This window comes from Podarcis liolepis (assembly GCF_965112155.1).
Source record: "Podarcis liolepis genome assembly, chromosome: 17".
Taxonomy (NCBI): Eukaryota; Metazoa; Chordata; class Lepidosauria; order Squamata; family Lacertidae; genus Podarcis; species Podarcis liolepis.
The window spans coordinates 35364024-35388523 of NC_139571.1; the positions used below are offsets into that span (position 1 = coordinate 35364024).

The window sequence follows — 24500 nt, forward strand, 5'->3', positions numbered from 1 at the left end:
TTAGGGGGCGCAAATCCACGGGTTAGGGGGCGCAAATAACTTGCCTTGCCCCGGGTGCTGACAACCCACGCTACGCCACTGGGACGACAGAGGATGAGATGGTTGGACAGTGTTCTGGAAGCTACCAGCATGAGTTTGACCAAACTGCGGGAGGCAGTGGCAGACAGGAGTGCCTGGCGTGCTCTGGTCCATGGGGTCACGAAGAGGCGGACACGACTAAACGACTAAACAACAACAACAACAGAACCTACTGGCATCCTGTCTCACGCCGAACATAACACAAATCAAACCAATCCAGGCGAGCGGGCGGAAGGGAATCAGGGGGTGGAGTTTCCAAGTCAGCCTTTTTCTCCCAGCGCTTATTCCCAGCGCCAGCTCCGAGCAGGAATTAACAGCAGCAGCCGCGTCCCGTCGAGTCCTCCCCGCGATGTCGCGCCTCGCCTCCGCGCCGCCTTGCCTCCTCCTGCTGGCCGCCTTCTGCTGCTGCTCCGCGTCCCTGGGCGAGCCCTCGCCCTCGGCCGGCTGCCCGCCGTGCGCCCCGTCGTCCGAGTGCCCGCCGCTGCCGGCCCGGGGCTGCCCTCTGGGCAAGGTCCGCGACGGCTGCGGCTGCTGCTGGCAGTGCGCGCGGGGCGAGGGCGAGGCGTGCGGCGCCGGGTCTCCGTCGGCCGGGCCCGCGGTGGGCTGGGGCCGCTGCGCCACCGGCCTGGAGTGCCGCCGTCGGCGCAAGGGCCAGCCGGGCGTGTGCGCCTGCAAGAGCCGCTACCCGGTGTGCGGCAGCGACGGGCTCACCTACCCCAGCGGCTGCCAGCTGCGGGCGGCCAGCTTGCGCGCCCAGAGCCGCGGCGGGCGCCCCGTCGAGCAGCGCAGCAAGGGGCCTTGCGAGCAAGGTAGGGGGCGCCGCTTGCGACGGGAGCTTGGGACATGGATTTATGGGGGGGCAGCCTTTATGTTAGGGGGCAGAACAGTTATTTGCAATGCAGTTGGTTACTTTTTATTATTATTTACTCAATGGGGAGGGCAGCTGGCCCCTGCACCCCCGGCTACGCCCATGGCTTGGAAGCAGTGGCGTAGCGTGGGGGGTGCAGGGGGGCCGGCCGCACCGGGCGCAACATCTGGGGGTTAGGGTTAGGGGCGCAAATTCACGGGTTAGGGGGCGCAAATTACTTGCCTTGCCCCGGGTGCTGACAACCCACGCTACGCCACTGCTTGGGAGGAAGCGGGTGGGAAACAGCTTTGGGTGGATCCCATCAACTGACCCTTGAGTCCCGTATCCAAGCTTGCTCCTCCGGCCAGCCAGATGTCTGTAAGAAGCCCCCGAGCAGGACCTGTGATTCCCAGCAAATCAAGGGTGCCAACCCGAGTTGAATAAAACATTGTGGGTCAGGTAAGCCCAGCCTCGCATCATCATAAAATGCGCACACAAACCATTGAAATGCCCCTTTCACTTACACACAGATGGGCTTTATCCCCCAGAAGGCATGACTATAGTGGTACCTTGGGTTAAGAACTTCATTCGTTCCAGAGGTCCATTCTTAACCTGAAACTGTTCTTAACCTGAAGCAATGGCACCTCCCGCCGCTGGTGCACTGCCACTGCGGGATTTCTGTTCTCATCCTGAAGTAAAGTTCTTAACCCGAGGTACTATTTCTGGGTTAGCAGAGTCTGTAACCTGAAGCGTCTGTAAACCGAGGTACAGTGGTACCTCAGGTTAAGTAATTAATTCGTTCCAGACGTCCGTTCTTAACCTGAAACTGTACTTAACCTGAAGCACCACTTTAGCTAATGGCGCCTCCCGCCGCTGCACCACCACTGCGTGATTTCTCTTCTCATCCTGAAGCAAAGTTCTTAACCCGAGGTACTGTTTCTGGGTTAGCAGAGTCTGTAACCTGAAGCGTCTGTAACCTGAAGCGTCTGTAACCCGAGGTACCACTGTACTGCAGCCAATGATATAGAACTAAACATGGGTCTGTGGGGAGGGTGCTGAGGGTTTGCTCAGTAGACTCCCAGGACATGTAAATGGTAGGTGAGAGAACCTGTTGATTAGTCAGCTTTCGAAATAAAATTCCAGGGCTTGGGTAAAGCTGGATGACAATTTAAACTTTATTTATTGTTATTTTAATCCCATCAACTTGAGGGAGGGGTGGCCCCCTCAAATATTTTATGGGGGGCAAAGCGACCTCAGACCCTAGGACAGGGGTCTGCAACCCGCGGCTCCGGAGCCGCATGTGGCTCTTTTACACCTTTGCCGCGGCTCCGGGGTGGATACTAGCGAGGGGAGGAGGCGCATTGTGCGCCCCAACACTCCCCACTGTGGCGGGCGCTGTACTGGCTGTGATGTCGCATGGGGGCAGTGCTTGCGTTAGTCACGCACCGTCCCGACGTCACCTTCCCACCCGCCCGACCGCTACATTGTAAGTGGCATGTACGCTGGTCACTGCATTAAAAGGGGGCATGTACGCTGGTCACTGTTTTGAAGGGGAGTGAAGAACACACACACAAAAAGGTAACTTGTTAATTTAACGTTTATTTCTATGAGGAGGAGGAATTCTGAGGGGTCAAACAAAGAAATAATAAAAAAGTGAGAAAAAAGTTATTTTTATAATGACGAGTTTTGCGGCTCCCAGTTTTTTTCCCCTTCGGAAACGGGTCCAAGTGGCTCTTTTTGTCTTAAAGGTTGCAGACCCCTGCCCTAGGAGTTAGCTCCTATGCTACAACTAGAGCTTGGATGGCCATCTGTCATGGATGCTTCATATGAGATTCCTGCATCGCAGGGGGGTTGGACTAGATGACCCTTGGGTCCCTTCCGACTCTACAATTCTGTGATTCTAACTGGCGTTCGCAGGCATACTGCCTCCAACCCTGACGACAGCCAGGCACCTTCCATGAGTTTGGGGGGAGGAGCCAAGATGGCGTCGTTAGAGGAAGCATTGATTTGAGCTCCACGTTAGTTGTGCGGTTTTTATTAGTTTGCATTCGTTTTTACTAGTTTTATCAGCTTTTTATTAACTTTTACCAGTTTCAGTTTATCGCTTGGTATCTTTTTCTTAGTTATTTTAATCACAAAGTTAAAGCCATGAGTTTGCCTAGTCCTCTTTTAAAGCAGTCCCAATGGGTGAAAGACACACATCCCAAGTGTTAAGTCTTAATTTTAAAACTCAGCCCCTCTGAACTTGGTAGGGTTTACTTCTGAAGAAACATGAATAGGTTTGGGCTGTATGGTAGCTACAGTGCCGTATCTGCAAATAAGCCCCATTGAGCTGGGTTGGGTAAGAATAAAGGTAAAAGGACCCCTGACCATTAGGTCCAGTCATGGCCGACTCTGGGGTTGCGGCGCTCATCTCTCTTTATTGGCCGAGGGAGCCAGCGTACAACTTCTGGGTCATGTGGCCAGCATGATTAAGCCGCTTCTGGCGAACCAGAGCAGTGCACGGAAACGCCGTTTACCTTCCCACCAGAGCGGTACCTATTTATCTACTTGCACTTTGACGTTCTTTCAAACTTCTAGGTTGGCAGGAGCAGGGACCGAGGAACGGGAGCTCACCCCGTCGTGGGGATTCAAACTGCCAACCTTCTGATCGGCAAGTCCTAGGCTCTGGTTTAACCCACAGCTGAATTATGACTGTGTATTGCACTTCCAGCAATAAACTTCGGGGAAATGGGAAGGGGAAATGACTTGCCCAGGATCACCCACTGAGTTTCATGGCTTTGAATCAGGCTGTAATCCTATAAACATACCTGGGAATAAGTTCATTGTTACTTCTGCAAGGTCTGCCATTGTGGGCTCCCCTTAAAAACAATCCGGTGACTGCCATTCAGCACTGGGCCCCAGCTGGTACCAGTTTATTTTCCCATGATGCCCCAGGATGATGTGCTTATTATTATTATTACTATTATTGGAAATTCGAAGGGTGGCTTACTGGTTGCTGATTCAGAAGGCAAAGACAGACAGATGCTCGTGAAGAGAGATGATATGTGTGTTGCTTTTGTACTCCTTGTCTCTACACCCTTTTATTTATGTTGTATACTGCCGGCATGTCCAACAGGTAGATTGTGATCTACTGATAAATCACTGGACGTCTGTGGTAGATCACTGGCTCCCCTCACTGGCTCCCCACCCTAAAAAAAGCTCAGCATGACCTGAACCCCCCAAAAGGGGGTAGATCACAGCCAGTTTTTAACTCTGTGAGTAGATTGCAGTCTCTTGGGAGTTGGCCCTCCCTGTTGTAGAGGACCGGACCACCCCTCTTTCTATGGTCAGGCCTGCCTTTAAGCCCTCCAGCCACCATTGCTTCTCCAGCCCTCAGAGCAGAGGTGGTGCAGGCGCCATACTCTGCCAAGCTGTTTTTCCCAGAACGCTGTTGGGGGGAGAGCACTCGATTTGTTTGTTTTCGGTCTGAGGCCTGTGTGGGAGCCTTGGAAAGGAGCCCTGCTCTTAGTTTCTCGGTGATAGGCTGCAGTTGCTTGGCAGTGCGAGGAAGCTGCAGCTCCCTTCCTTTATAAAGTAACACGACGTCAGGTCTGCTTCTTTAAAGCAGAGTGTGGCCATAGGTGGGAGGAAGGGGGGATAAATGGATCTGGGTAAAGGAGGCAGAGTGGGGTGTGGGGGGAGGCTCCAAGACCAACCTGGCTGAGGGGGTGCATGCCTCAGTTACATCGTGATTGGCTTACAGTGGTGCCCCGCAAGACGAATGCCTCGCAAGACGGAAAACCCGCTAGACGAAAGGGTTTTCCGTTTTTGAGCTGCTTCGCAAGACGATTTTCCCTGTTCCGATTTTTTTCCGCTCCCCCCTTTTTTCTAAGCCGCTAAGCCGCTAATAGCCTTTTAGCCGCTAATCCGCTAAGCCTTTAATAGCCGCTAAACCGCTAATTGCACTAAGCCGCTAATAGGGTTGCTTCGCAAGACGAAAAAACCGCTAGACGAAGACACTCGCGGAACGGATTAATTTCGTCTTGCGAGACACCACTGTATTGCCATGCGCTGTTCAGGGAGCTAAGTTTGCAGAGTCACCAGATGCTTCAATTGGTCCAGCATATTATACCCTCCAACATTTCTCCAATGAAAATAGGACATCCTATTCAATATTATTATTATTATTATTATTATTATTATTATTATTATTATATCACTACTACTACTTATACCCCACCCATCTGACTGGATTGCCCCAGCCACTCTGGGCAGCTTCCAACATATATAAAAACATAATAAAACATTAAACATTTTTTTAAAAAAAACCTTCCATATACAGGGCTGCCTTCAGATGTCTTCTTTTTTCCAATGTTCTTATTAGCAATTTCATCATAACAACATATCAAAACATATCATATTCATTATTTTTCCCCTTCCCCCCCTTAAACCCTCCCTCCCCCCCGATACTTCCTTCAGCTCCTTTCTCTGATTTCTCAACCCATATTATTCTCTGCGTGTTATAAAATTATACAGATCCTCACATCATATGTCTACCATGTTATGAATCAATAAATTTGTGTATGTTTATTCAAAACCTGCCATGGAGTCCAATTCATTTTGTTGTCTTTTTAAGTAATTTGTGAAAAGTTCCCATTCTTCTATAAAGTCACAGTTGTCCCTGCCTCGCGGTTTGTATTTCAGTTTAGCCAATTCTGCATAGTTCATCCATTTCTCTTGCCACTGTTCTTTTGGCGGGGTTTCCTCATTCTTCCATCCTTGTGCTATCAAGACTCTTGCCGCTGTTGTTGCATACATAAATAAATTCTTTGTTTTCCTTGGCAGGTTTTGCCCTACAATCCCTAACAAAAATGCTTCTGGTTTTTTAACAACTGTCCTTTTAAACATTTTCTTCAATTCATGACATATCATTTCCCAGAAATGTTTAACTTCTCTACATTCCCACAACAAATGATACAGATGTCTTCTAAAGGTTGTATAGTTACTTATCTCCTTGGTTCAAGTCACATAACTTCCGTATCCTCCAACATTCTCTGATGAAAATAGAGACGTCCTAAGGAAAAGTAAGACATTCTGGGATAAAATCAGGAGCTGGGACAGGTTCTGTAAATCTGGGACTGTCCCTGGAAAATAGGGACACTTGGAGGGTTGGCAGGTCACTTCCAGGCACAATTCAAACTACTGGCCCTTTTAAAGCCATGCCAGGGAACGTTCTGGTCAATCTTCCATTCTAGTAGTGGGCGGAGCTAGATGGAAAAGTGGGTGGAGCATAGGATATTAAGTTTTACCTTTGTATAGTAGGCTAGTTTCTACACACTTGTACACCCTTCTCCGTCCAGGCAAGGGAGAGTCATTATGAGAGCTGAAGAGCACATTCGAGACAGGCAAAAACAACTCGAGGGCTGTGTGGCCTGCAGAAAGTATCAAGGGCCAGATAGACAGACCTGGAGGGCCTGATTGAGACCCCTGGAGGGTCATAAACTGCTCTCCTCCTCTTTGATCCTTTGAAAAGGGGAGGAAAGGCCTTTGCTGTCTCTCCCCACCAGTGGTACTGACGAGAGACAGGGCTTTGTCAGTGGCTGCACCGATATTGTAGAAGATCATGCCTCACAAGATTCAGGTGACCCACTGTCTGACGGTCTTCCGCCTGTGAGCGAAGACGTTTTCATTCCAGCAGGCTTTTTTGCCTGGCCTGGTAGTTGATGGATTTAAATCAACACGTGGTGGTGGTGTTGCTGATGTATTTATTAACTTATATACTGCTTAATGCCAAAATAGGCTTCTAAGCAGTTTACAAAGTATAAAAACCAAATTGCACAAACCATTAAAATATAAATATCCATAATTAAAATACCCACTAAAACAGTGCCATTAAAACAAGACAGTCAATTAAAAATGGGAGAATGTTTTACTTGTCTCTACTATATTTGGCATTGTTGTTTGATTATGTTACTCTTAACCGTTGGAAGCCACCTTGAGCAAGCCTTACGCATTAGAATGTGTTGTGTAGAAATTATTGCATGACTAATTCTTGCAACATTTCCCCTGCTGAGCTGGAGATATACTGCCTTTGAACATGGACGTTTGATTCAGCTGTTGTGATTAATGGTCGTGGACAGGCCCATTCACCATAATTTTATCTAATCCTTTTTCAAAGCCCTTTAAGCTTGTGGCCTTCGCCACGTTGTGTGGCAGTAAATTCCCTGACTGAATTATGTGCTGTGTGAAAGAGCACTTCTTTTTGTCCATCCTTGAATTCCAGCTGTCCAGCTGTCCTAGTTTTAAAATGCCAAAATAGCTGATGTTCTTCCCATGACTTGGTGCTAATGAGGCTAACAGCAAAGGGAAAGCAGTTCTGCTAGCAAAACATTCATAATATCTGGAGGTTAAGCACTGCCAAATTTTCAGAATGGAAAGATAATAGAGCCTGCGGGAATACAAACCAGCCTGAATTATGGTAAGTTGCGCTCTTTCCCTAGGCAGAACCTGATTTGACACCTCTGGTTTATCTTCATATATATATATATATATATATATATATATATATATATATATATATATATATATATATTATACACACACACACACACACACACACACACACACACACACACACATATATATAGTATTTTCTGTTTCCCCCTCCTGAGTTCACCCTACCTGCCTTGCTGTTCCCAGGACTTGTTTGGGAGTCTTTAAAATGTCTGATGTTCCATTTATCCATTTCTGGAGGCAGATTAAGGAGGCAGATTATGTACAAAAGTCACCAAGTTCACTTATTTTAACAGTTGAGTTCTTTTTAGACTCCTTGGGTGAATATCATCAGCACCGAACCAATTTCCTGGAACAGATTTACTGAAGACTCGTCTCACATGTGGCCACTTGATCAATTAGATCTGGGGATCCAGCACTTTTACAAGTGCTGTATAACATTAATTCCACACTTGCAAGAAATCGATATTTTTAGTGTGGCAGAATATGAAGATCTCCGGCACTCCCCCCTGATTAATATTAGGCAAGTACCTATGTTGGTTCAGAGCAGAAGAGCACATCAACTTGCGATACAGAATCCAGCCATTCGTGTGAGATGTTATCGCAATAATTCTCAAACCATGTGTGAGTGATGTGCAGTTGCACGTTGGTCAGGGTTGCCAGCGAACCCATGCAATGTGTCCCCAAGACGCATTGTTCTTCACTGTTCTAGCAGTTTATTCCCAAGCCTGTTTTGTTTTTGTTTTGTTTTTCTGTTTTAGGCAACTTTGGTTGATTATCCTTTCCCCCCACATTTGCCTAATACACAAAAAATAGTGTGCATGTGGATATTTCATCCTTGGAAGGATAGCGTTTATCTCAACGACCATTTATTCTGATCTCTGCAGTGGAAAGAACTATCTACAGTTCATGGCAGGTTAGACATTTGTGTGCAGTGAAAGCCCAGAGGGTCAGGCAAAGTTCTCCTTTCAAGGGTCCGGTTAAAAGGATATTTTGGAACTTCTGTCGCTGTGCATATTTTCCACAGGAAGTGTGGCAAATGGGACTGCACAGGCCCTCTTTTGTGAGAGATTGCTTGCTTGCTTTATAAATTGCTTGCCAGACTATGAATTTGAAAAAAAACACAACTTTCATTCTGGGAATATGTCGCTGAGCTCTCAGAAACTAGTCCTTGAGGAAGATGCTTTTACCAGGAATGGCCACATGTTAAAGAATGTTTAGTCCAGGTTTGAGGAACTTGTGACTCGCTAGACTGGTTGATTCCCCGTGGGCAGTTGCTGTCATTTAACAGAGGGCATTATCATAATCCACATTCTGCTTGAGGCAAGCTGTTTCTGAAGCTGGAAGGTGAATATTTTCACGCTGGCTTAAAGTGTACCCACCCTTGCATAATATCCTTGTTATTTCCATTGGGGAGATTTTATTCTTTACCCTGCTGTCATGACAATGGAACTGTGCCAGTTTTTATGGTTAATAAGTCTGGGAATGTACCAGGCTTGCCCTCCTTAGGGCATGACTTCTTCTTCCTCTCTCGTCTTTGAAGATGGGTCCATTTGGGGGGCTTTGAGTATCCTCGTCCCAGTGACCCACTATTATTCTGGAAAATGAAATTTAAGCTGTTCCAATTGCAGCTAATTGAAATTAAAGACTTGCTGGTTGTTTTGCTGTGCTCAGTCTCATGCCTGGCCTGGGAACATTCAGATCAAAGTAATGTAGGGAGGCAGGACCACACAGGCTAGAGATGTCCTGTAAGGCTTGGAGGAAGGGGCTCAGAGCAGGGGTCAGCAACCTTTTTCAGCCGTGGGCCGGTCCACCGTCCCTCAGACCATGTGGTGGGCCGGACTATATTTTGGGGGGAAAATGAATGAATTCCTATGCCCCACAAATAACCCAGAGATGCATTTTAAATAAAAGGGCGCATTCTACTCATGTAAAAACACGCTGATTCCTGAACCATCTGCGGGCCGGATTGAGAAGGTGATTTGGCCGCATCCGGCCCCCAGGCCTTAGGTTGCCTACCCCTGGGCTCAGAGGAAGCAAAATAGGTTGTAAGCAGAGAAGTTGCACATTTTATCCCCTGATATCAGTCCTGAACTGTTGTTTGAACATGGAGATCTGTTATTTGTTAGGGCCTGTTGAAGAAACATCAGTACGGTGCTGGCAGCAGAACATTTTGATTGTCTGGGGCTTATGAGATCAGGTGCTTGAGATTTTTCTAGGTATGTGTCAAGGGACCTTACGAAAGACTGGTTACAGATAGGTAGCCGTGTTGGTCTGCCATAGTCAAAATAAAAAAATTCCTTCCAGTGGCGTCAACAGGCTCATCTCAGCTATCTGCCAATCTCCCATTCCCACCACCCTTCTGAGTAATACCCCTCCCCACCTTCTCACTATATAGAAGGATCTGGCAACTTCTGTTTCAGTGTATCTGAAGAAGTGTGCATGCACACAAAAGCTCATACCAAGAACTAACTTAGTTGGTCTTTAAGGTGCCACTGGAAGGAATTTTTTTATTCTTACGAAAGACTGTTTCCCTTGGTAACCCGAACTCCTGAGTCAGCTTCCTAGTGACTGTGAGAGACTTCTTGGAGTTTTTGGAATACCTGCTTTTATAGGGTGAGAATGTGGGACGCAAGTAAGCATCTATAGTCAGTGCTAACTGACCCAAGAAGAATCTGCAGAGCACTCAGAAATAGCGAACTCCTAGCCACGGACATCCAAGCAACTTCTAGCTACCTCCCAAATAGCGGCTAGGAATGTTAATGTGAAGAGCTGCACCTATTATTATTTTCTGAGGCGATAAAAATGCAATGACTTTGAGGGAAGCATAGCTAAACATTTTAACTACACAGCTGTTTCTAGACACGGTTTTTATAGCACCGGTTGGACCACTGAGCTGCAGTGTATACTTTTACCAAAGAAGTCTGGATCACAGCACCTCTTTCTGTTTACTTTTTTCCCATACACCTATATAAACTTAACATATACTAATAGCGAACGCAAGTGATCAAGTGTTTATCAATTTGGAAGGCATACTGGGCCACCCAAAAACAAGATAGTGCTTTATGCGTGCCTTGGGACTTGATTAAGGATGCAGAAACCACCGCTTCATTTTTGGGTGGCCCAGTTTTCACTTCCTAAACTGATAGGCAGGAAAATCTAAAAATCCAAAAAAATTGGTCTGGACCTGGGAGCTTCTAAGATATCAGTAATGGAAGAAGATTGGAGGAAATTTAAAATTTATTTGCAGAAATATTGTACAATTTTTGAATGCTGATGACATTGAAATGAATTGAAGGGGTTTTAGCAACAAGGTAAAAAGTAAGATGGGATTAATAAATAGATAAATTAACAGGCCATGAATTTGCTGAACCAATTTTTAAAAGGGATACAAAAAAGGGAGATGTGAAGAAGTCAGGAAAATAAGTTAATGAAAGATGAGAAACTAAGAAAGAGGGATTTTTGGTTTTTTTATTTTGTATATGTGTTTTTTCCTTTTTATTTTTGTGTTTAATGTCTGTATTTTTGTATTTTGTAATGTTATATCTTTTTTGTTTTATGTATTTTTTAAAACTTTTTCACTGATAAAACCTAATAAAATATTTCAAAAAAACCCCTAAGATATCAGGAGTGGGGTAGGGGAGCGGCAAAGCATATGCCCACGCTGCCCAGGGCGGGTGTGCTCCCGAGGGGTGTGTGGCGTGGAGGGTGCCCTCCCAGGCGCAGGATAGCCACTCGGGTGCCCAGGGTGGCGCACGTGCCCTGCAGCCGGGGACGGAGCGAGCTGCCCATGGCAGATATTCGGTGTGCCACCCGCCCACGACTCCCCCAAGCTGTCAAAACAAAGGGGGAAGGGGGAAATTGAAATACTTTATTGTCACTTGTACAACTTGTATACAGTGAGATTAGACGAGCACCCCCCACTCAGCTCTCTTAGTCTTAATTCCCCTCGTTTACTGACACCCACCCACCAAACCCGAAAGTCAGTTGCCCTGTTGTTATCTTTTCATTCAGCAGCCTAACAGCCCAGGGATAGAAGCTATTCTTTACCCTGTTGGTGCGACTAATCCTGCTTCTATATCTTCTGCCCGAGGGCAGGAGATCAAGAAAGTGCCGGCCAGGGTGTGAATCATCCCTGAGAATTTCCCTCACTCTCCTGAGGCAATGTTCTTCCGCTATTTCATCCAGCGGATTCACGGGACAGCCCATAATGTCTTGTGCTGTATTCACCACCCTCTGTAGGCACTTCCTATCAGCTGATGTGAATGCCGCCGGCAAAGCAGCACAGCTCCACCCCTTACCCCGACAACTCGGGGTAGGCGTGGGAGTCGCGGGCGGGCGGTGCGCTGAATGTCACCCCCCTCAGTGGGGGCAGTCATGGCAGTTTTTCCCCCTTCCTACGCCCCTGGGGTAGAGTGGGGCTTTGGAGGTGGAAGGGAAGAAGTAGAAATTGGCCTTAGGAATCTTATGAGAGAGGGAGAAAAATGTATCTCTTATCTACAGTGGTGCCTCAGGTTACAGACACTTCAGGTTACAGACTCCGCTAACCCAGAAATAGTACCTCGGGTTAAGAACTTTACCTCAGGATGAGAACAGAAATCCCCCGGCGGCAGGAGGAGGCCCCATTAGCTAAAGTGGTGCTTCAGCTTAAGAACAGTTTCAGGTTAAGAACGGACCTCCGGAACAATCTAAGTTCTTAACCTGAGGTACCACTGCACTTTCATCATGCCATGCGTAATTTTTTTAACTTCTATCACCTCACCTCTAACTCACCTTTTTTCTAAACTGTAAAATCCCAAACACTGCTATTTTTCTTCATAGGGGAGACACTGCATCTTGGTTGCCCATTTCTGGTCGTCCCCCCCCCCAACTCCATCTACTTCTTCCCTAACTTCTCACATGAAACTCTGTGGTGTTAGCCTAATGATGGAGGGCGTGGAGAAAAGATATAACCTTTGAGAAGACCCCCCCCCCCCCATGTTTCACAATGCTGCGAATGTCTGGTCACTCAGGGCAACAGGGCTTCAGTTCCAGTAATCCTCTAAACATGGGCTTTAATTCCGAATAAACATGTGCTTTAATTCCAAATATTTTCTGGAAAGCCTGCATGTGACCTTTGCTGAACCAAGTCCTTTGGAACGCTGCCCGTTACACAGGCTTCTTGTGGGAGTTATGATTCTTTCTTTTTACTCATTTAATGCATTTTTGTTGAGACGAAACATCCGGCAGAGTATTTTAAAAAAAGGTATACGAGGAAGAACTCCTGTCAAGTCTCTGTAAATCTAGCTGGCATTGTTTTCAGACAAACTACTTTATAATCAGTTGCAGATGAAGAGATTTCTCCCCCTGGGAAACGCCTGACATGAGAAGGGCGTTTTTGATTGCTTCGACCTCCCAGGTGCCATAACACAACTTGACAGCAACGAGGCCCTGCATATTAATCCTGTTGCTTGTTATCCGTGGCTCACATGATAGCTCTGCGTGCTGCAGTAGGCGGCCGTGATTCTGGAATGAAAACTAGGAAGAGTTCCCACGGATTGGGTCTCTTGTAGAATAAGCAAGCTGGGAACAGTCTCTCTGACTTCAGCCGTCAGAGGTGCTCGATCAAACGCTCCTTCTGGAAATCAGCAGTGAAGGACTCCTAGGAAGAAGTTCCTAGAACTAAATAAGAAGGTTTGCAGCACCTGCTAGTGATTTCTAGCAACCTCCATTCAACATCCTGGGTGTGGCAAATTCGCAAGCACAGAAACTTTGGTTTTGCACTGGGCCAATTAAAGCTGCAAAACTTTGTTCAAGATGCCCGTCCTTTTCATTATCACGTGTTATTGTTTGCACACTGGGTGCTAGCTATTCAGTAAATTTGATTTCTAAATTGATATTGGGGGTTTTGATATGGTAGAAGCTTCACTTAAGAAAATGTTTAGAATGTGCAAATTGCCACTGTTTTAAAAAAACCTAATCGGCATGAATGATTCTCTTGACAGCTGTGTCTTTAGATGACTTTCCTCCTTTTTCTACTGTTCCCTTCCTGAATCACATGGGGAAACTCACCTGGTGGCAGACCTTTCACATTTGCTATTACTGGACTCTATTGGGAGGAAAATTTAAACAAGCTAATTTTTTGCAAGCAGCAAGAAAAATCCTCCAAAGTGGAAGGCAGTTTTTGACCATAAAGACATTTAAAGAAAACAACCAAGAAAATAGTTTTGGATCAGTCTTTCACAATTAGCTTTCAATTCATGAAGATTCCAAATTTATTTGCATTTGTCTTCCCAGTGAAATTTACAACCTGGGACTAATTTTAAACAATAATGAAGGGAACAATGGGAGAAGGAAGAACACAGGGCAGTTGTGTGCTCTTTTGTCTTGGCATTAAGGGAACCATTAAAAGAGAAAGTGATATATTTGGTGGGCTGTTTCAGCCTCTGGAAGCAGAAACGGTAGATGCTAAATATTATGTGGGGTAGCTGTTAGCATCAGAGTTGAAAAAGGGGAAATTAATGAGTTTTAAAACAGTGCAGTTGGTATGACCGTAGGATTGCAATGGGGACCAGAGTTGGCTGAGCCTTTGCTTGCTGGTATTGACCTGTTTCAGGTGGCATTGTCCCAAATGGAAGCTATGTTTGAGAGAATTGTGGCGCTGTGGGTTAAACCACAGAGCCTAGGACTTGCTGATCAGAAGGTTGGCGGTTCGAATCCCCACGATGGGGTGAGCTCCCATTGCTAGGTCCCTGCTCCTGCCCACCTAGCAGTTCGAAAGCACGTCAAAGTACAAGTAGATAAATAGGTACCACTACGGCGGGAAGGTAAATGGCGTTTTCGTGCGCTGCTCTGGTTCGCCAGAAGCGGCTTAGTCATGCTGGCCACATGACCCGGAAGCTGTACGCTGGCTCCCTCGGCCAATAAAGCGAGATGAGCGCCGCAACCCCAGAGTCGGCCACGACTGGACCCAATGGTCAGGGGTCCCTATTACCTTACTAAAAGACAGACTATAGCTCTCCTAGAAGGTGCAATCCAGATGAGGAAACATTGTCGTGAGATGCTCACTTGTCAGGCACAGGCAACCAGACTTACAAGCCAGATGTCAGATGTCAGAGGAGCCAATGAGTTTCTGTCTGCGTTTCTTGTGTCCTGCAAGGGAGTGGTCCGTGTCTGTAGAACAGTGCAGCCTTTCAGAAGTTGTGACACTGCGTACGACAGGATGCAAGTGCGCCACTGACATCCTGCAGTGTACGAAACTGTTCCATAGAAACACAAACTATAATTGGCATTTCCTGTCCCATGGAGATGACAACATTGCTTTTTCATGCATGGGATGATGGGCCCACACATAATGGTGTTTGCATTGTTAAAAAACAATTCTAACAAAGTATGCAGTCTTCATTACATACTGTTCATTTTGGCCAGGGCCGGATTTAGGTCTGATGAGGCCCTATGCTACTCAAGGTAATGGGGCCCTAAAAGTCTGGAACGGATTAATCCATTTTGCGTTGCTTTCTATGGGAAAGCACACCTCAGTTTTGGAACGCTTTGGTTTTGGAACAGACAAAGTTTGAGAACCAAGGTACCACTGTATATAGAAATGAGCAAACCAGTGACATTTTAGGGAGCAGGCGGGGCCCATTACTTACATCATAGGAGCCTACACAACACAAAACATTGTTGGTGTATGTAGGTTTTACTTTATTTGTTTTTTATCATATTTTGGAAATGTACATTCAGGTTTTTTTGGGGGGGGGGCAAAAGAGTGGGGCCCTAAGCTATAGCTTGTTTAGCTTATACATAAATCCAGCACTGATTTTTGCAGCCATTCGTATGTTGCCATCTCCAAAGTCTGTATATTTAATTGCAATTCTGTAGAAAGGAATGCTAATCTATACATCCCATGTTGCCCAAGGCAGTGCAGGAACTGACTAAGGGGTTCCCTTCTATTATTTTACCAATAACATAGAAAATAGAAAAACATAAACAGACTTTTGTCAGGCTCAAACTTTTAGCTCACAACATCTTCACTGGCTACCTGTTTGTGTCTTGGCTCATGCTAGCATTGGCCTTCATAGCTGCAGGCCCAGTTTAGCAGACTATCACACTGATATTTGTCCATCGTCCCCGTCAGCAGTATCAGCAGGGAAAAAATTTAGCTCCAGGTATGTGCTGCATGGGGACGCGGGTGGTGCTGTGGGTTAAACCACAGAGCCTAGGACCTGCCGATCGAAAGGTCAGCGGTTTGAATCCCCGCAGCGGGGTGAGCTTCCGTCGTTCGGTCCCAGCTCCTGCCAACCTAGCAGTTTGAAAGCATGTCAAAGTGCAAGTAGATAAATAGGGACCGCTTTCTCGCGGGAAGGTAAACGGCGTTTCCATGTGCGGCGCTGGTGCTGGCTCGCCAGATGCAGCTTAGTCACGCTGGCCACGTGACCCGGAAGTGTCTTCGGACAGCGCCGGCTCCCGGCCTCTTGAGCGAGATGAGCGCGCAACCCTAGAGTCGGTCACGACTGGCCCTGACGGGCAGGGGTACCATTACGTTTACCTATGTGTTACATGAGGATCAATGGCTGAATTGTTGATTACAGGATGGTTAGAAAGAGCACAAGAAATTGGGGTGGGGGTGAAGGGAGGGAGAGAAGGTTCAGTGTTCATTGTGCAAAAGCCACTTATTTCCACAGTAGAATCCTGAGAATTTCTGTGTTTCCCAGACTTGTGATTGCATATTTGTATTTCCCAGAGGGTCCCTTCAGGTCTAAATTCCTTTCTGCCTTGGGAAGGCTATCCAGTGGATCGTGGGCTTTCCTTGTGATCGTACAAGGCAACAGAGATAAATAAATGTCTTGTTACCAAAGTTGGGTGCCTCCCCCTCTCTCTGCCGAGCGGGGGCAAGAGCCCGCGGGGTTCCAGGCACTCACCCAGGGTCTGTGTTCCTTTGGATAATCGAGACACAGTGGAGAACATCGTAGTTTTAAGAAATATGGTTTATTCTCCTATTGACACCTTAAGTCTGCATGGAGAGAGTCCAGATCTTACAGCATGGTCATCTCAAGTGGGACTTGTTCCCCCACAGCAGTACAGCACTGGAGTCCAAGGCATCTCTCCCAGCCAGCCTTCAGCCAGCCTGCCCAAGATGGATCCCAGTCCTCCTTCCTTCTTCTTCTTCTTCCCAGCAACCCTTGCTCAAAACTCTCTTTTCCTGTCACCTCACACCCAGTTACCTTGGCAGCCTTCCCAATCCCCAGTCTCTGTTGACACCTGAGGACAAGAGGGGAATTCAATTCTCTTGCATTACCAATGGCCCTGTTTTGTTTCTTAATATTTAAATATTAAATTTTAATATTTAATGCTGTACTGTTTTTAACACTTGATTGGGAGCTGCCCAGAGTGGCTGGGGAAACTCAGCCAGATGGGCGGGGTATAAATAATAAATTATTATTATTATTATTATTATTATTATTATTATTATTATTAGCACTAGCTTGGCCAGGTTGTGTGTTGTTTTTTGCATAGGCTAGCCCAGGAACTCCTCTGCAGCTTGTATCTCTCCCTTCACGTTCCAAATCATCAATATTCTACCATTTATTAATTCCTAGGGTTTAGGACAGGCATGGCGAAACTTGGCCCTCCAGCTGTTCTGGGACTACAATTCCCATCATCCTTGACCATTGGTCCTGTTAGCTAGGGATGATGGGAGTTGTAGTTCCAAAACAGCTAGAGGGCCAAGTTTGGCCATGCCTGGTTTAGGAGGTCTGCACACACACACACACACACACACACACACACCGCAAATGTATAACAATATCTTTCACTCAGCTGTTCAGCGCTGGGCTGTCTTGACATCATGGTTTTGGGATGCCTTGGATTGGCAGAGCTTCCTCGCGAAGATTGCTGTAGCTGGCTTGAGTCCGAAGGTCTGTCTCTTCCCATGGCACTTACGGCCCCCCAGGGACCCACTTCCTCTCCAGCGCTGAAGCAGATCCGAGGGAAATAGAACAAAGGGTCACAGCCCAGCCAACTCTGCCTAGCCAAAGAAAGAAGCTCGCGATTCTAGCCTGCGATCTAAAATCCAGCAGGGCCTTTCATGCTAAATAAAACTTTGGAGCGCTGCGAAAAGCTCCTACCACCACCCCTTTCCTTCTCCTAGGGCTCGGTTAGATTTTTTGCTTGAAATCCATGGGCAGTGTTCATCCATTAGGAGTAACACCGTAGCTTAGGAGGGGGAAATAATCTCCCTTACCCCAGGGGGAGACCTTAAAAGCTAAGTAATTGTTTTTTTAGGGAGATATTACCATTTATTTATTTTTTATTGATTTTCCAAAATTTATAAACAAACTAACTAACACAAATCCTAACTGTACATAATCCAATCTTAGTAACATTGTTAAGTGACTTCCTCAAATCCCCCTGGCTGAGTTTCAATGTATATCATTGTAACCGTTTTCCAAAACAGATTTTTCATAAAATTAACTTAATCACTTAACAGCTTTCTTTCTTTTCATTTTAACTTTAAACATATTATTCTATAACATCACATATTTAAATCCTAAGCCTATCTGGTATTTGCAAGTATTTCTATTTAAATTGTCTTAGCATATTTAGCTAAATAGTCTTTGAATTTCATATAATATTTATTTATTTATTTATTTATTTATTTATGGGGGGGGAGGGAAATCAACTTCTATGTCTTGTTGACATTTCTGGAAGCCACCGGAGGCCATTCCCTTGTACAAAGAGTGATCGTGCAGAGGCAGACTTTACTGCCGATTACATCAGTGACGCAGCGGTGCTCGCAAACAGGAAACAACTGTCCCTCTTTGCTTTCCCATCTCTGCTGCTTGGATGAGGTTGACCCTTGAAACTGGACAAGCAATAGTTCCTTCAAGAAGCTGGATACTGTCCGGCCAACCCATGGCAATTAGCCACCTGAGAGAGGGTTGGACTAGATCAGCCTTTCTCAGCCTTGGGTCCCCAGATGTTGTTGAACTACAACTCCCATCACCCCTAGCTAGCAAGGCCAGAGCTCAGGGATGATGGGAGTTGTAGTCCAACAACATCTGGGGACCCACAGGTTGAGAACCACTGGACTAGATGATCCTCTTGGTCCCTTCCAGCTCTGCTGTTCTATGACTGTGGTGCTCCTCTTAATTTTGGTCTATGCAAAGGACCTCTACCTTCTCCCTCCCTCCCCTGTTTGCCTAGATGTGTGTGCCTTATTTTTATTGTAAGTCAGTGGGCCCCTCCAGATATCCTTTTTCTTGTGCATTCTGGGCTCCTGGTGGTTCTTTTCTGATCCCACATTCAATAATGTTTACATTTGCAAAGGTTTTGGGGTTGTCCTACTGCTTCATTTCCAATCAGTGCATGGCCTGCCGCTCCCTGCTGAAATCCTATAGCTTTTAAAAAATTATTATTAAAGATCTTCTTGATTTACAGAAGTATGTGTAATGTCTCTCGTATTTTTTCCATGTAACATTTTTACAAATCCGTTTCATTTGTTGAGACATTAGGGGGAGAGAAAAAAGGGGTGGAGGGGGGAAGATAGGTGGGGGTGGGGTCAGGTGGCGATGTTTCTATCTTGCTTAATGTATGTAGGGTTTCGTGTCAGCGTTGCTCGTGCTGGTTCTCTGCTGTTCATTTGTGTTCCTTTGGTGGTGAGAGAGGTTGGGGTTGGCCTATGGTGTGGTTGTTTGTTTGTAATTGGCTGTGGTGATCTTTGTTTTCGTGTGTGAGTGGGGTGGGTGGGAGCTTCCTGCAGCCAATCAGAAGCTGCTGTTTGGTTTCCAACGTTTTGGAAGCTGAATGGACTTCTGGAACGGATTCCGTTCAACTTCCAAGGTACGACTGTACTTCATCCTATTAATTCCTGTCTGCGTTGCCTGACTTTCTGACTTCCTCTTGTTTCAAGGACCATCCATTGTGACACCCCCAAAAGACGTCTGGAATGTGACTGGAGCCCAGATTTTCCTGAGCTGTGAGGTCATTGGCGTCCCAACCCCAGTGCTTACTTGGAACAAGGTCAGTGACGTTTGATGTTAATTTTGAAAATGATCCGCTGAAATCAATGCAGTGCTTCACCAGAGCACTGCCAAGTTCTCCCAAGATCTGCAGAAGAGCACCTCCAATATGTCCTTCTCCCAGCTCCCATTGATTGATTCCACTGGGTGTCGTTGCATGGAAAGCCCTGGCGGGTTGTGTCCTCTGCAAGAGCACTTTGTGTGCTAACCTAGATAGGTAATTTTGACACATGGAGGGATATAGGAAGAGGGCAGGGGAATTTAGACAATTGGAAAGGTATTGTTTTGAGCAATTAACCACTGAGAAAGGTGACTATAAAGGCATTCCAGATGCATAAACAGAAGGGATTAGGACGGAACATGACAAAACAAGAATGAGGCTTGGAGGAGGGGAAATCCAAATGCGTTGCCAAGTCAAACACTCCCTCTGAGCTCTGCAAGCATAATTGAGATTACTGAAAGGGGAGTGCTTTTTTATTTGGAGGTTTTGGAGGGAGGTTTTTTAACAACAGTTACTTGCAAAAACAAAGCTACTGACTCTGTGACCAAAAGAGATTGTGCAGTTTGTGGATAAGTAGAATAGATTCCCCACCCCCACCCCGTGCCTTGCATCCCAGCACCTTTTCTCCCCGGTTAGTTTCTGTGCAAGCTCTGGGTTTCGTTCCTGTTTCTCCTTCTAAAACCAGCTCTGTTGCACTTTACCATATTAGGGCCTCTGTAGGGAAGAGGCACAAGTATTAAGGAATGCCTCCTTCTGAGCTCAATCATATTCTGAGCGCTTTGGAAACACGGAGATACGTTGCAAGTGCTCTCGCAGTCTTCTGCCCATGCTGCTGTCTGCAGCCATGGGGCGGTTAGAGAGGAGGTCAGGAGAGCTCAACTAGATAACAAAAGCATTCTTGGTTTCTTTGAGGTGGCTAAGAGTCTGCACGTTGTGTCTGAAGGCTCTCGGTTCCCTATTCCTATCCAACCCCCCAGGTTTCTGAGATATCTTTAGGCATGATTAGGGATTCTGTCCCTTTGGGATGGGGCAGCAGCAGAACCAGGTTTACACCCTGGGAACTTGCTGGGGTCCAGCTGTGCTCCTGAATGCTCAGGTCATTGCCATGGCCAGGAGTACTTTTGCCTAGTAGCTACACCCTGTTTATCATAGCTGCTAGCCATGGGTGGGAATCAACTACTGTATTTTTCGCTCTATAAGACGCACCAGACCACAAGGCGCACCTAGTTTTTGCAGGAGGAAAACAAGAAAAAAAATATTCTGAATCTCAGAAGCCAGAACAGCAAGAGGGATCGCTGCACAGTGAAAGCAGCAATCCCTCTTGCTGTTCTGGCTTCTGGGATAGCTGCGCAGCCTGCATTCGCTCCATAAGACACACACACATTTCCCCTTACTTTTTAGGAGGGAAAAAGTGAGTCTTATAGAGCAAAAAATACGGTAATTGGTCCTGCCAGCAGAAGCCCCTCACAAGATCTTCCACTTGCACAATGGGCCTCCCTGCCAAAACTGGGGGTCAGGAGCACCCCCGGAACAGCGCACAGAGGAGGAGAGGGAGGGATTTTTCATTTGACAAGGCAATATGCATGACTTGACAGAGCTGTGGCCTTAATTGCAATGCTGAATTCTTCCCATAGAATTATAGTAAAGGTAAAGGTACCCCTGCCCGAAGGCCAGTCGTGTCCGACTCTAGGGTTGTGCGCCCATCTCACTTAAGAGGCCGGGGGCCAGCGCTGTCCGGAGACACTTCCGGGTCATGTGGCCAGCGTGACGAAGCTGCTCTGGCGAGCCGGCACCAGCGCAGCGCACGGAAACGCCGTTTACCTTCCCGCTAGAAAGCGGTACCTATGTATCTACTTGCACTTTAGGGGTGCTTTCGAACTGCTAGGTGGGCAGGAGCTGGGACCGCAGACGGGAGCTTACCCCGCCGCGGGGATTTGAACCGCCGACCATGCGATCGGCAAGCCCTAGGCGCTGAGGATTTACCCACAGCGCCACCCACGTCCCTTAGAATTATATTTCCTCCAAATGTGCAATTGGAGCGGGGGAACTTTTAATTTAACTCCAAGACTCTCCTCTCATCTGTCAGATAATTAAAGGCCAATATGGCGTCCAAAGAATGGAGCTTCTTCCAGGAGATCGGGACAACTTAGCCATCCAGACTCGTGGTGGTCCTGAGAAACATGAAGTGACTGGTTGGGTATTGGTAAGTTCCTGTTCTCTTTTCAGTTGAAATAATCAGAGTGGGTTGTATCCATCGTTAGTCCCCCACTTACATTACTAGACATGACTAACTTATGCCCATTAATTTTAAGGGGGTCTCCCTGTGATTATTCATACCTGTCAGCTTACAGATTTGAAAATAAGGGACCAGCAGCCTCGAAAATAAGGGATCAGCAGCCAAAATAAGGGATTTTGGCTTGCCTGATACAGAAATCACGCACTCATGGAGCCATGCTGCTTGGGCTGCCACTGACCTTTAAAGCCCTAAACGGCTTCGACTCAGTACACCTGAAGAAGCGTCTCCATCTCCATTGTTCAGCATGGACACTGAGGTCTTCCTCCAAGGGTTTTCTGACTTTTCCCTCGCTGCAAGAAGGGAGGTTACAGGGAACCAGGCAAAGGGCCTTCTTGGTAGTGGCACCCGCCCTGTGGAATGCCCTTCCACCAGATGTCAAGGAAATAAAGAACACAAAACTTTTAGAAGATGTCTGAAGGCAGCCCTCTTCAGGGAGGTTTTTAGTGTGTGATGTGCTGTGTTTTTACTGGTTTTTTTGTTGGGAGCTGTCCAGAGTGGCTGGGGCAACCCAGTCAGATGGGCGGAATAATAATAATAATAATAATAATAATAATAATAATAATAATGATGGGATGGGAAGTTTCAAGATCACTTTTCCTCTTGACCTTTTGAGTGGAGTTTGGCCTCTGACATCTTGCTCAACTTCATTCAAATGGAGAAACCACTTGAGTTTTTTACGATTGAGCGGCATAAAATTTGTTAAATAAAATGAATAAAGTGTGTGTGCGTGCGTGTGAGAGAGATATTTCAGGTGAGGCTTAACTGCGTGTATTTCCCTTCCAAGGTGAGTCTGACAACTTTTAAGTTAGGAGCAGGGTGTTCCTTTGTATGGTGGCACTATTGGAATTTACTTCACAGAGACCCATTGAGCCAGCTCTGCTAGGGGCTTTCAGAAGGCAGAACGTGCCATTTATTTGGGGTGCCTGCTGTTCCAAGTAAATAATTTGCTGCTGATTACAGATTCAATGGGCATTATATACTGTGATTGCATTAAAAGCCTGGAGAACAGAAAGCTGGGCCACAAGTTATGGCTTGGATCTGAAGAACAATAGGCACACATCCAGTGAGACTCACACACCCCTCCATGCTTTCTTGCCAAAGATGTGTGAAAGTCAGGATGATGCAAAACAGTACGCTTGGTGGGGTGGGGGTGGGTGGGAGAATCACCCCTGCACAAGGAGAAATGCCCAGCATGCCCCCATGGGGAACTTTTGGATCCATACCATAAAAAATAAATTTGAGAACACATGTTTTCCATCTAGAGATGAACAGCCTTCAGAACTGTTTCCAGGGTCTTGCTAGGCATCTTTTCAAGAAAGATATGAGACAAATGCAGATTCCTTCATTTTAAAACATTCCCATGCCCACAATTACTCGTTATTTACGTGTGTGTGTGTGTGTGAGAGAGAGAGAGAGAGAGGGATAGAGATATTCATATTCAAATGCTTTCCACTACAGTGGTACCTCAGTTTAAGAACTTAATTCATTCTGGAGGTCCGTTCTTAACCTGAAACTGTTCTTAACCTGAGGTACCCTTTAGCTAAGGGGCCTCCTGCTGCCGCCGCTGCGTGATTTCTGTTCTCATCCTGAAGCAAAGTTCTTAACCTGAGGTACTATTTCTGGGTTAGTGGAGTCTGTAACCTGAAGCGTCTGTAACCTGAAGCGTCTGTAACCCAAGGCACCACTGTAATTGCAACAAAAACTGAAGTTGTTCATCTGGAAAATGTCTTGCAATGGATCTGGGGCTCCGATTAACCAAGTATCCAGGATGCAGCCAATTATCATGGTTCTCTTTCAACAGATATCCCCTTTGAGCAAGGATGATGCTGGAGAATACGAGTGCCATGCACTGAACTCCAAAGGAGAGGCAACAGCTTCTTCAAGAATTACTGTGGTTAATTCTTTACAGGAAATACCCACAAAAAAAGGTAGGGAGCTTTTTTGTGTGTGAGAGAGAGCGCACTTTACTGCATTGGGGCCAATATGAAAAGTCAACATGTGACTGGATATTAAAAAATGTGAGCCTGTTGACTTTAGTAGCATATCGTGTACAGTCATGCTTTAACATTTCCTACAAGAATTCAGAAAATCTGACGAGTTTCAATGGGTGTTCTTAAATGTCAAGACAACTGAAAATAAGGTGGTTTTTTTAATTGACACAATACAAAGTCATCAAGAAGGTGAAACAGGCTCCCACTCATGTCTGGAGCTGTTTTTCTTTCCTGGCCAGCTTAGCAAAGCAAGAGGATGGATTCATAGTTCCCACTTGCCTTGGTGATTATAGTCCTGCAGGACATTGTGAAAGGAGCTGGCAGGAGCCTGGAATGGAGACGCCTGCTTGAGCATTGGCTATCACAACATTCAGTACTGCTTGCAGATGGGTCCCAGGTCAGGGCAAGAAATCATGCTTTTGTATATGCAGCCTAAAGACCCTGTTTATCTATTATTGGGGAGCTTTTACAGATATTTCTTAAAGCAATATGTTTTGGGTTTTTGTTTTTTTGCTTAAAGGGAATTCACAGAGCTTCTCAGTTCTCTCACGTGCATTTCAAAGAAAACATAACCCTACTGCATTTATTTATTTATTGGCAGGAGACAGTGCTGAACTGTGAGATCTGAAGATTCTATATTGCACATGAAGAAGTAGAGGCTATCTCATCCATGCCAGGTTTATGTTAATCTCCCGGAAAACTGCTGTGTTTATTTCCCTTTCATGCCACCTCTACAGCTATTCATCCCTTGTATAATTTTTGCTAAAGTATCAATAAAATATTTTACAACGGA

At 46.2% G+C, this 24500-nt stretch overlaps 1 protein-coding gene across 1 annotated transcript; it reads left to right on the forward strand.

The window, feature by feature from the left end:
- Window positions 1-357: 357 nt before the first annotated feature.
- Window positions 358-24500, forward strand: IGFBP7 (insulin like growth factor binding protein 7). Its single transcript, XM_083481594.1, has 5 exons — window positions 358-887; window positions 19311-19420; window positions 21507-21623; window positions 23518-23644; window positions 24309-24500. The coding sequence occupies exons 1-5, from the start codon at window positions 428-430 to the stop codon at window positions 24326-24328; spliced, it is 834 nt and encodes a 277-aa protein (XP_083337720.1). The 5' UTR covers window positions 358-427; the 3' UTR covers window positions 24329-24500.